Here is a 13,578-nt window from a genome sequence, read left to right on the forward strand (position 1 = left end):
ACCTTTCAATTTGGTTTCTATAATATATATATATATATAGCATTATTCTTGATAATTTCATAAGAATTTCTAGTCTATATACTAACTAGGGCACTTTAACACTTGTGATGCATGACGGCACTAATCATAGGCTACAATTTGGGCGTAGAAGCATGAAGAATGTTGCACATGGCTAGGCTAAGACACGATCCACATGTTAATTCATAGAAACTTCCCCACTTTGTTGTCTTCAATTACCTACCACGGTTACAAACATTAATTAGAGGGGTGCACTAGATACTAAAGATTAAAATATTAGAGTTGGCCAATTGTGACATATACAAATGAAGAAATAATCAAACCCAAAAGTGGACATGTGGTCCAAATCCCGAAGCTTAAGCTCCCCTTTCGCCGTCCAGAAAGATACGTGATAAGTTAGATTGGATATTGTTCTCATAATAATATTCCTAAAAAGTTGTTCAGTTTATGCAGAGGTTGTTAGTTGCCGGCCATTTTCATATACAATCACAGAGAATTTCAGCAGGAACAAATATACATGGAGTAACATTCCTTGTCCTCCAAATTATGAAAGTAGTAAAGACTATTATTTTTTTTATAAAAAAAAAGGGGGAGTGATGCAAGTAACAAGAGAAAAGGGTAACTTTATTTATCCACATGAAATTTAGATAAGACAGAACACATTATTTTACATATTTGTTGAATCCTGTTGTGAGTTCATGACATGGACAAATCGTAGGCCCGTTTGTTTAGAATTTTATAAAGGCTGTTATTTTCAACTTTTTATAAAGCATTATTTTGAATTTTTTTCATAAAATTATATAATTATTGTAAATGTTTAAATATATCTTTCAATGGTAGAATTTCATTTGAAAAAGCGTTTAAATAAACGAGTTTATAATAATTTAGGAATACTTAATTTTTATTTTTTGATCAGCCTGACTACTTAATTTATTTATTCAAATATTTCTTTAAGGTTTAAAACATCAAACTTTGAAATATATATTGTTATTTTATTTTAAATGAGAGAATTATTCATTGAGTTTTTTTAACATATATGATTTTTTCTTTTACAAAATCTAATAACAAATAATTTTTGGTTAATAAACCTAAGACTTGAACTTTAATGACTTTACTCTTAAGTCTGTTTTGATGTCACCTATTTTTTATTCTTCCATCCTTTTAATTAAGCAACCAAAGAAAGGAAGAGAACGTGATTTTACAATTTTGCCTTTCCCCCGTCCTTCTTCGTTGTTTCTCTCCTAGCAAATATAGTGCAAAGTTATTTTTTATCACTTGTTTTTTCTTTCTTCTCATTTGTTAACACATAAGTTGTTGGATCAAGTGATAGTGGATTTTATTTTTTAAATAAAATCTCATGTTTGAATCTTAAAAATAATATATATATATATATATAATTGAAAGGAAAAAATTTTATAAAAATGATTATCAGATCCTTCGCCAAAATAAGTAAATACTTTATACTAATTACATGATTAAAAAAAATAAAAAAAAATAATATTGCATGCTATTTGAACAAAAAATAAACATAATTATCAAATAAGTAAATATACTTATCATCAATGGAAATTAGATGACCTTTTTTACATCTATTATAAACCGTGTTCACAACAAAATCCGTTTATTAAATTTTAGTATGCATGAATTATGCGCACATATATGATCCTATACAATCAAAAAATAATGTTACCATGTTGGTAACCTATATAAACAAATCAACTGAAAACTGTCATATGAGGCTGATAAATCAAATTATGACATCTGAGTACCATTTGTCATGTATTAGTTCTTCCAAAATCGCATTATAGAGAAAGTTCAACGTAAGAAGCATATAAACTTGTCAGTTGTACCAACTTGCGTTTCACTCTGTTTCAATTCACGGGGCCTAAATCACTATGACTTTATTCTTGTCGTGGAGGCACAGGAGAAACATGTTTCTACAAAAATCAATACAGTACACATCACCAAGCAATACAAAACTACATTTACACAAGCGAATGTGACTAGGTTAAGTGTGTGTGAGAGGATAGCACATGATGCTAATTATTGTCCAGTTAATTGGTGGGGGGACCATAGTTTGAAAACGAATATGTTTCTTTTTTGGGTAGCCAAATGGTTCATTCACTTGTTGGTTTGGCTTTCTAAGCACTTGGATGAACATAGACCGAAAATTACGCAGATATCATACCTTACCGAATATAGCAAATTCAGAACCGTGGATTTACATATTTTGAGAAAAGTAGTAGTAGTAGAATACTAGAACGCTTAATTTATAAGGTCAACTTGTTGGGGGTAACTTGGGGGTTGCTTATACATTAATTTTTGTGAAAGACACAGATATTACACAAATAAGCAATCCAAGACGTGAGTTGTAAATATTTTATTCGTTTTTTGAGGGTCAGAGACAATAAGCAATGCTCTATTTAGCGGGGCAATGTAAATTAAGTAACTACGGAACGTTGCTCTGACACGAGATATATATATTTTTGCTATTTTTTGACAAGTCCGTATCGTTTTCTAACATATATACTTGCTAGTTTGTTGAAATTTTTCGGGGGTTAATTAATATGGGAAATTGTTTCCTAGGATTCATATACGTAAATTTATGCACTTTCATTTTTATTAAACTTCCTTAGCACTCAATTTGGAACCACTGAAATATGGAAATAGATCACGGACGAAAAAATCCAAAAACAAATCCTTCTTCCATTTGTATTTGATACTATTTCTGGAAGGAAGGAATCGTAAGAAAGTAAATGGGGTTCACTACTTTTTTAATCCATTCATTTTGGATGAAAAGGAGAAAAATTAGAAGGGGTATTCAAATGTACTAGTACAATCATACATTAAATTTCCGCTGATAACCATACTCCTTCGTTTTTGCCATAACAGCACGTAATTTAGATAAGATCTAAGATGTTTACTACGTGACCATCTTGAAACAGAATTTTGTTGACCTAGTTACCATACGTATACCTCTAGTGGCCTAAGAGTCACCTTCCCTCCCCGGCCCCTACAAATAAATAAGCAAGTCTCCATCGGGTTGTAGTCTGTAGGGTACCTAGAACAAGTTGAAACGATTTCCATATTCAATTCAAAATTGTTGAATTAATGCATGTATAACTAGACCAAAAGAAAATTAAAAGAATATAATGTCATTCATGCTTTCAATTCTATTTTTATATTTTGCGTGGTAATTAATTAGGTAAAGCCACTACTGAAACAACTCTAAATCATTACACTTCAAATCACGCAAGTTTTGTGTCAGCTTGCATAGATACATTGGAACAAAAAAGCATTATAATGTCAGTACTGCAGTGAAGAGATTGATGTTGGAGGATGATCGGAGTGATAATTGATCGCCATAGTGCTCATAACTGATCGATTATTGTAGAATGTATGTTATAAAAGGTGAAGATGAATCCTATAGTTGTCTGGTTTTGGCTTTGAGTTGGACATTTGATCTACCACCCCATAACATAAATCACATCATTAGTGGCAGTTAAGTATTTGACTGGTTACCAAATCAGTGATGTAAACCAGTTTTTGTTAAGATTAAATAATTAGTTGTTTGTTCAAAATAGCGGTTGTACCAATATTACGTTAATTGATTTGAATAGAATTGAACTTAATTAAATTTCCTAAGTCTGAGCTTATGATGAAAAAACATATATAATTAAAGAAAATCCTAGTACAAGTGACAAATAAGATTTTATAACAGAAATTAGGTATTAGCAAATATAATGAATATTTCATGTCTATAACATAGGAATAAAACAAAACTAGGGGTAAGTTTATCCAAAAATAGACGCTTATGCAATATTTGACATCAATGCATTATATTTATCTTTTTCTTTATCCATTATCAGTCCAATCCAACCTTATGATGTGCAAAACTTTGATTATGCCATGGCATGCAATTATATAGAGATCGTTGTCAACAGTTTCGCCCATTTGTATTATTGCTTTGTGATGGAGACAGGCAAAGCTTATATACAAAGCATATATGAATCTGTTGAATTGAGCTTCAGCATTGAATGGCACATTGATTTATTTGGAAGCTTTGAACCATAACTTGATTTGACCAAATGCGAACCTGTACATAGTGGCAACATTTTTTTTCGTACAAGATTACAAGTATTTTCGACCCGATATCGGGAGAGAGAATTCCTCGTATAAGCATCATTCCCGTGTACGTGCATAGGTTAGCTATAAATGAGAAATATTGCTCATGCAAAGTAAACTAAATTTTATTTCTTTATGCACTCATCAACAAAAAGCTTGGTCATTATTATAGCATGGGGGTAAATTAAAAGAGGTGTAAGAAACAAGATGTAATCGTTTATGATTGTATCAATCTACGTACGTAGCTATCAAGTTCAAAGATTAATTTCATTGAGTTTTACTATTATCAAATGCATAATAGAAAATACCTAATAATAATAATAATATTAATACTTTACGTAAAAGAACAATTAAATATGCTAGAGAGGGTGAAAGACAATATTATCATTATATATACGGACTATGGAGTGTTAAGTGTTTTTAAGAAGTTCTGTGCTCCTTCCGTGCTTACCTGTTCTAAATGCTAGAGCACATGGAGGGGTCTTTGTTGCAGCCGTTTCAGAATATTCTTTATTAAATGAATGGCCAGATGGATGGAGGTAGGAGACGAAACTAGATATTTTTAAATCTACCCATCGAATTGTTTTTCCCTTTTGAATAATTTTGATATGTTATATACTAGTATAAATTAAGACTTTCGAGGGTACAAGGAAGCCTGCATATCTATCTTTCGTGGTTCAGTGTTCTGATTTTCTTCTCTGCTAGAGTAGGTATCATATCATATTACTAAACAATAAAGTATTACAGTAATAATAATTAGTATGTTTGGCAGAACAAATATATTAGATGTTTGCCTTGAGCTTGTCAATTAACAAATGATACGAAAGTCTCAAAAGGAGACTAATGTTCCAGGGAATCAGACAACAAGTTTATAGAATATATGTAACATTCAGGTTTAATTAATTTGCTACCACACACCTATATACGGGCGTGTATATTTTTATGTACATCTTTCTATGTTTGTTTAACCTTCAAAAAGAACTATTTCTTTCTTATAAATTAGAATATGAAACTTTTTTTTAAAAAATAACACTCTTGCTCTTTCCAATCTCTTTTATATAAAACATCTTAATATTTTTATTTTTATTTATTTTCTTTTAAATATGTATTTGACACATTATTTTCATAACTAGCAAAACATACATCTCTTAACCATATCAAATTATCCTCTTTTTATCTTTTATTATATACTTGACTTTTTTAATTGTACTAATATCTCTTCACGTACTCTTTTTTTTATCTTTATTTGGCATTTTATATGAGAAGAGTGTAAGTAATTTAAAAAATAATAATTGGGATATTTTTTTCATATACTAACTTAAAGAAAAGGTGATGTTATATTTTCCTAATGTACCTCACTTCATTTAAGATTATGATGACATTATATACTTTTAGAAATTAGAAAAAAAAAACAATTAGTACAAATGAAATTTCATCAAAACCACACGGCTATAATTTGTGGTAAATCACTCTTTATATATTTTTAATTTTTTAGATTAATATTTATTTTTAAAAAATGTCATTTATCTTCCAACAAAATTTATTTTATATTTTAGGAATAATTAAGATTTAAATTTTGAAATACTTTGCTAAAAGATACATGCCGCTAACTGTTATTGGTCATTAATGAAATTATTTTTAATTATTTATTTATGTGACATGATTGCATTTTCTTTAATGTTTTGCAGTACTACTATGTAAACTGTTGTCTACTCACGATCTAATACGATATCTATTTGATAATTTATTTAATAATTAACTGAATAAATATATCAGGGAGTAAAGTACTTTTTAAATGAGCCACACAATTCTTTTGTTTAATATTAAATATGGAGTACTGCTACCCACGAATCTTAGTTTTCAATGTTCTACGGAAAGGGTTCGTTTCTGGTTTTCATTTATCACCTATCCTACTTATTTCAAACCATTTGAAAAATTGGTCCAGCCGCCAAGTACACCATGATTGAAACCATGAACCATCCATCATCACTCTGCTCTCATTCAATTAATTAACAGTAACACCTTAAATAAAAATTGAATTAAAATTTAATCTAAAGTAAATTATTCTTAATTTAATTTAAAGCATATATAATTAAGGAAACTAGAATTTAATTTAAAGGGCATTCATAGAATCATATAAATTACATTTTTATTTGGTGAGGCGGTATTTCTCATAAATTATAAGTTAAATTTAATAAATTTTAATATACTATTAATTATACTATACGTTATACATATGAACTCACAAAAGTCTTTCCTTAAGTAGAATAAAAATCGAACTACTTAAACCTTTTGACCACCTGCTTTCACTTGGACCGGCCGCTATACATAAAAGCCTTTTTCACCCACAACATCACCAATAACATCATGAAAAGTGCTCTTTTTTCTCTCCCTCGTATTAATCTGTTGAAATTTGCATTTATTATATTAATTTAAAATTAAAAGTAATGTCATCCACATGTTTCCGAACATTACATTTGTCTCCTTTCATATATAATTAATCTTTTTTACTGTGCTTGCAGCTTGTTGAGCACATTTTCTTTTTTTGAGAATGCCACAACATCATGTAACTGATGCATGTAAGTTTCTCTTTTCATGAACAAATGAACAAAACATAAATTATGGACTCATGTTATGATAACAATGATTGGTATAATACAGTCATACAGATTATCTGTCACTGATCGATCATGCTATATAGGTATACAGCAACGTAATTAACCTGAATAGTCAAGCTACATAGAAGAATACAAAGAGAAGGTTACAAGACAAGGAAATTAAAGGCCATAGACAAAAGCACCATTCACCCATAATAATTAACCAACATGGACAAAGGAACCAAGCAGAGACCCTTTTTCTTCAAGTTTGTGTTGCACTCAATATTGTTTCCATTAAAATTTATGTCACATTCATCAGCCTGCAGCTTCGGATGATGCTCTGAGTTAAACTCCTTACCCTACACAAATCACCATTATAAACCACATAACTTGGTTAAGAAAAGGACTTAAAATTATTTCTTCCATTCTGATTAAAAGAAAACTCATAAATTTAGCAGGGTTACCCTAGAAGTACAACCATCTAGTTGATTATCAATCTTGCTAGAAACTTTCAAGACTCCTACCTGCAGATATTGTGAAAAAGGGAAAGGCACAAAAAATTAAAGTTCATTATGAATGATGAAAAAGCAAAGAAGAAAAAGCAGATAATATGTTATATACTTATATTATTACACATACCTTGGGACTATTGACTGGGGAGCTAGCAGTGTCCTCCAAAGGATCATCATCTGATATCTGTTGGGTTCTTGTTTTCTTGAAACGAAGTTTCTTAGAGACAACATTATTATTAGAAGGGTGGGAAACAAGGTGATTGTGATGTGAGAGTTTCCATGCAGCACAAGAAGCAGCATCTGAGACCAAAGAGGAGCCACCTAAATTGGAACAGTAACTTTGCTGCTCCATGCCTTTAGAGAATTCTTCGAAGTAAGAAGTCCAGCCACTTTCCTCATTGGCACTGCCAGACACTGCTTTTCCCATAGAAGGATTCAGAGAATGCTCCATCAGGAAAGAGTGTTTGTGTGTTTTGTTTGTCAGAGGTTGAGAGACTTCCTCTCTCTCGAGGGATTTATAACACTATGAGTTTAGAATAATTTTGTATGGATACTAAATGTCTGCTACACACCTACACCATGAGAGAGAGACAAAAATAGGGAGGAATGAATGATAATGAGTCATGATTTTAGGATATTTAATATTAGCAAACACCTCCCTTCATTTTATCTTTTCTCTCCTCCTACGCAGAAATTATACAGTGGTATGAGATAATCATGGTCCCAATTAATCTAATCTCTCTCCAAGTATAAACATCTAAAGAAGTGTTCGAGAATCGGTTTTAGGAGGAATTAGATAATGAGAAAAAGGGTTTTGTGCTTAAATGTAAAAAGTTTAAGGTAGTCATCTAATCATAATTTATTATATTTGTTTATTTTTAAAATAATTTAAATAATAATTTGTAATGAAATGAAAGTGTAGAACTCAATTATAATTTTGTAGGTGGATAAAAATGTAAAAGACTTCTGTGATGATAGTGCATGCATGTAATATTTATTCTATTCTATAACTATAACCCAAAAATTTAAGTGTCAAATAATGGAGAAAAAGGGAACCCATAATGCAGAATCTTGGGGTAGACCAGGACCACAACCACAATGAGGCAGTTAAAATAACTGTTGCTGGGAGCCTGCAACAATAACAACGGAAAAACAACGGGCACAGAGAGAGAGAGAAATTAAGGGAGACAAGTAGAGAACGTGCAACGAAATAAATAATATGTAGACCGAGAAGGGCGTTGACCTTTGTCCTTGGAAGGAGATTTTGCTTTCGGAATTGGAGGCCATTTTCCTTATCAGGGACTCATCTTTCAACCCAATACATTTAATGACAACGAGAAAACCAAGTATAAAAATTGGACAAAAAACACACTCTTTCACATTCAATTTTAGGTCCGTAGCAGCTGAAGCCTCTGACCAGTGAGCCCAAAATTTACTCCTAACTTGGAATAAATTGTGTGAACTCGACAAAACCATTAAGTGTAACATCTTACATACTTTTCTAATTAATCAAAATTGAGTTTTACCTCCATAACTAGTGCAATAAGAATTGATGTCGTTTACCCAGTAAATTTTCACTTTTAACTGTACTAACCATTAGGATTATGTGTGTGAGAAAGAAAGTGGGATGATTAGCTCCTTCATGTACACTTTGATGTTTTTTTTTTTTTATCAGAATAAGATTAAGGAGCTATTTTTAAAGTAGTTCTATATGTTGTTGAATCAAGATTAGAGTTTTACTTCTATAATCATAATAAGACTTATAAATGACAATTTTTACTGCACAATAAATATTATGTCATTTTTTTTATCTATAAAAATTGAATGCAATATAGAGAATTTATAATACTTACACATCTTACTCAATCATCCGAGTTAAATTTCCTTGATGAAATTTTAATGCCCAACATATTAAGGTGAAATTCTAATTTTACTTAAAGAAAAATATCACACATAGTTAAAATACTATAGCTAAATCGTGTCCTTTATCGCTCAATTGTTTTAATTTTATTTGTATTGCTAGTGATCATTCACTATCTATTTTGTACCCAAGCCCTCATCCCTTACACTTTTAGTTACTCTCTCACACTTTACAATTACAAACTTTTTATTTTCTTTCAAAAAACAGAGAAATATTTCACGACGACATTTTCCTTTTAATTACTTTCTTCCGGTCACATTTATGGTTGTTATTGAAATTTGCATTGTCTGGTACGTAGTTTTGCATAGGCTTGCTAACAGGTGTTCGTGCTGGTTTTTTCAATCCCATTCGGTTCTCCCACACCCGTTTGATATCAAAGTCCAAATTTATTAGTGAGAAAACATTAAAAATCGGGACCATATGATATGGGTTGCCTGGTTGAATTGGGAAGTTTGTTTTATGTGGACCGCAGTAACGGCTCACCATTAGCGGTTTTATACGGTGTTTAGTTTTGCTATTATTCAGTCGATCAATCCGGCTTAACAACAACGTTGTGCTTATCTAATAGCATTAGTTCATGAGAGCGTGACGTGTAAAATTACTTCTACGAAGAGCAGTGAGTTTAATAAATAAAAAAATGAATTTCATATCGTTTGCTGATATTAGGTGTGTATTGGATATTTTACCTATACCATTAGGTTATCATTCCTGCTTGCATTTTCCATTATGCTGCATTACAAACTAACAGGATTTCTATTACCCGACTAATGTCATAATTTCAAAATTCTTCACCAACAATGATTGCCAAAAATGCCAGCGACTTGTGTTCATTAATAAAATAATTTAAGATTTAATTAAGTATAAAATAAATCATATTAAAAAATTATTCATTTTGTGTACACTCATAATCTCCAACAAAAATTAATAATCACCTCCGACAGAAAACAGAAACTTATTCGTACTAATACTATGATCAATATAAAAGAATTCAAAATTCTTCGGAACTACTTTATACAAAGTACGAAATGAATTAGAAGGATTCTGTGTAGTATTAGTTAGCAATTAAAACACATTCAATACTTTTTAGGATATTTGTTAAGAATATTAGGAAGACAGAATTGTTTGTATATGCTATTCGTGAATATTTGCATGCTATAATATTCCATAAATCTTGTCATTGAGTGAATTAACACCACCGTTTTGCCACATTGTTAGAGAAGGATATGATCGAATTAGGAACTGGGGGCGTAACTATATGCGAAAGCATTTAGAAGTGACTCTTTTGAATAAAACTCCAATAGGCAAGCAAAGACAACATGTAGAGCTATAAAGTTGATAGAAATGCTACAATCCAAATGTCCAAGATGGAAGTAGCTCAGCCGCATCAAAGTTCTAGTGACCGTATTTCTGAAACTCCCACTCGCTATTATCTGTACCACCAAAGAAACAAAACACTAAGCCAGTGAGAACACTGAAGAATCCATTGAGTCCAAACAGTGAAAGAGGTAGAAAAGGAACTTGACCCACATACCTAGAGGACATACTTGACGGGTCTTGAGCCATCGGCTTATGCAATGGAAGTGAAAAGCATGGTTACAAACTCCTGTACAAGATATCAGTCAGAGCAAGGAACAATATGAGTAATCGTGCTCTTGCTAAGCCAAAACGTAAAAGTAGAGAAGCATACATAACTATGTTTAAGGACCAATGCACTTTTTAAAAAATCCTAAAATGCATTCGTGTGGATTTTTACCCTATGTTGCTCAGTGCGGGGAACAGGTACAAGTATCCAATACAATATGCAAATGTGATCATATTTTGAAAAAATTAATGGTGACAATATATATTGTGAATAAAATATAAATAAATAAAATACTATCCAGATGTGATTATCCTATGACAATTCAAAACCCAAGTGAAATGCATTATGTCTCTCTTGCAACTTCACCACACCCTTATTCCCTGCTATTTCCCACTCCCTCACCGGTGCCAAGGCCTACCATGAAAGGTTGCCATCACAATAACTCATGGTGAGGCCTGAGGATGAACACCTGTTCTGCATGATGATCTGAGGAGGGTCAGATTGAAAGTTGAAATATGCCTTGAGGGAGCTATTAAGTGATAATGAGACTTGAATATGTATTATAGACTTTTCAACTAACATTAGTTACTTGGGCTGTGGCCTGTGGGTAAGTGCTCAACTCATTTCCTAATCATAAACTGTTTGCACCCAGAGAGGGTCACATTCCCCTGGAAAAGTGCTCAACTCATTTCCTAATGAGCTTTACTTACGAGCACAGACTATTTTGCAGCTCATTTGAGTGCAAAACTCAACTTTACACATGGAGCAGGGTGTTCATTTTACGATAAGAATGATGTCCAATCAAACAATTTCACAACCACATGAATTTGAGCTGGTGGCTGCAACATGAAGATTAGGAAGCCAGATAAAAAGGAAAACACTAAAAGATGAAAAAATAATATGCTCTGGTAGGTACATAAGAAGCTGACTATGCATTAGTTGAAAAGTTGGACATAAAAAAAAGAAAAAGAGGACGTGCAAAGTATCTGCCGTAAGAAAATTGAAAAACATAAAAACAAGGAAAGACCAACTGAGTAAAAAGCTTAAATCATATCTTAAGGGCAAGCAAATTGCACACTTTAACTCACTGAAGGAGTAACAACTAACAAGCGCTCACACTCACAGCACACAGCGTGCATAGCAGAGGATCAAAACATGTTTTTATTACTCACTTAAATAATCCTAAAATCTCTAAATAACTTTCATCACCAATGAACGAATACTAAAAAGACAGTAATTCAGTGAAATTTTTTCTACAACAAAATCACCAACTAATTCAGGGGAAAACAAGTAGATAAAAACAATAGGAATCAACAAAATGAAGCATTTATACTGAAAAATACTATAGGGTTTTAGAGCGTACCCCAAGCTACAGTGCATTCCTCGCTAGTGGCGCTAGCCTGGTTGGCCTGGCACTCAATACCTATAGCAGCATCCAAAGTCAAATCGAATTAGGTCATTTTCTTGGAGCAATGACAATTCACACAAACACAAAATAACTTGAATTAACACGCTTACAGAGATCCATGATATGGTTGCGGCAAATAGCGCAATTATCCACAACAATATCTGCAATAACAGAAAGAAAATAATAAACTAAAAGAGAGAAAAGAAAATTAGGGTTTGTAGAAAGCGGAGAGAGAGACGAACCCCAAGCCCAGAGAGAAACGGCATTCCACTTCTTGATCTCGAATCGCTTCGGCTTCTTGGTGGACGAAGAAGGACCGGCGCTGGTGGAGGGTTCGCCGGCCGGAACCATGGTCACGTCGGAATCCAGTGTCGCCATGGTGCCTCTCAGAAGTTTCAACCTTCCAAGGGAACAAAACTTCTAATATTTTATATATGTAGAATGGATTGGGCTGTTATGTTTTGGGCCTTCAAAATTGTCCAAATTGATTTTTTTTATTGATCTTTTCTTTTTATCTTTTTAAGACTTTGGACAATTTTATTTCCAGTCCATCCTAATGAGGGTTAACCTTATAGATAAAGTACAGTAATAAACATTAATTAGAAAATTAATTTTTGATTAACTAATTTCAAGAATTTGCTACATGTGTATTTGATTTTATTATAATATTTAACTTTTGATTTTTTGATAAAGAATTATAAGTGTATATTATTTTCTAATGTGTATCTCTTTGTACTAGAGGAGACAAATTCATTTTTTTTCCGTACGTATGATTAGGAATTGAACATAGGTGAGCATTTTTTTTATATTTTCATATTGTCATTGTAACAAATTATACATTATAAAATATAAATATGAATAGGAGGAAATACTATATTGTCACAGTTAATAATTTGGTATTCATGTTTTAAGATTAAGATATTCTCACCGTGACGATATTAAGATATCTTCAAATCAAAGATTTTAGCTCATAGAATGATTAAGGCTTTTAGCTTTTTGTGAAACCTCAAGGTATTTACAAATGTTTTGATCCAATTAATTATGAGATTAATCTTTAATTTAGTCAAAATTTAATCACTTTTAAAATTTATTATCCATTTTCATTTATGTATTTTATGTAAACGGAATTCAAGTTCTTTAGATAAATTCAACAGGTGATGTCAACGATTAAGTTACACAATACTCTTTTATTATAATATAAAAAAGTAAAATAATCCTTTTAAAAGTTTATTTGTGGTGTAAAATACGTCTGGTTTAAATTTTTTGAAACCACCAAATGAAAACATATCATGCTTGTTTTAAGCCGAATAAAAAAAAAAAGCATGCTTGTTTTAAGGCCCCCCATCAAAGTTAATAAATACAACTTTAATAAATAAATTTGTTAATTAGGGTCATGTTAATAAACTCATAAGTCA

The 13,578-nt window shown here is 31.6% G+C and overlaps 2 protein-coding genes across 4 annotated transcripts; both read right to left on the minus strand.

Annotated features, from left to right (window-relative positions):
* Positions 1-6,772: 6,772 nt before the first annotated feature.
* On the minus strand, positions 6,773-8,384 carry LOC100306218 (uncharacterized). Of its 2 annotated transcripts, NM_001248642.1 has the most exons (3): positions 7,380-7,844; positions 7,205-7,264; positions 6,870-7,099 (listed from the first exon to the last, which is right to left on the minus strand). In NM_001248642.1, exons 1-3 carry the CDS (start codon positions 7,701-7,703, stop codon positions 6,947-6,949), a joined length of 537 nt encoding a protein of 178 aa, NP_001235571.1. In that variant the 5' UTR covers positions 7,704-7,844; the 3' UTR covers positions 6,870-6,946. The 2 variants fall into 2 exon arrangements, with proteins under 2 accessions (XP_006593347.1, NP_001235571.1); XM_006593284.4 differs by lacking the exon at positions 7,205-7,264 and having other exon boundaries at positions 6,773-7,099; positions 7,380-8,384.
* A 1,895-nt stretch (positions 8,385-10,279) lies between these two features.
* Positions 10,280-12,576, minus strand: LOC100526919 (uncharacterized). 2 transcript variants are annotated; one of them, NM_001249055.2, is given in 5 exon segments: positions 10,280-10,603; positions 10,705-10,776; positions 12,119-12,178; positions 12,274-12,324; positions 12,406-12,560. In NM_001249055.2, coding segments are annotated over 5 exon segments (357 nt in total). In that variant the 5' UTR covers positions 12,542-12,560; the 3' UTR covers positions 10,280-10,565.
* Between the last annotated feature and the right edge of the window lie 1,002 nt (positions 12,577-13,578).

The sequence above is a fragment of the Glycine max genome, chromosome 13 (genome assembly GCF_000004515.6).
Source record: "Glycine max cultivar Williams 82 chromosome 13, Glycine_max_v4.0, whole genome shotgun sequence".
Lineage (NCBI taxonomy): Eukaryota > Viridiplantae > Streptophyta > Magnoliopsida > Fabales > Fabaceae > Glycine > Glycine max.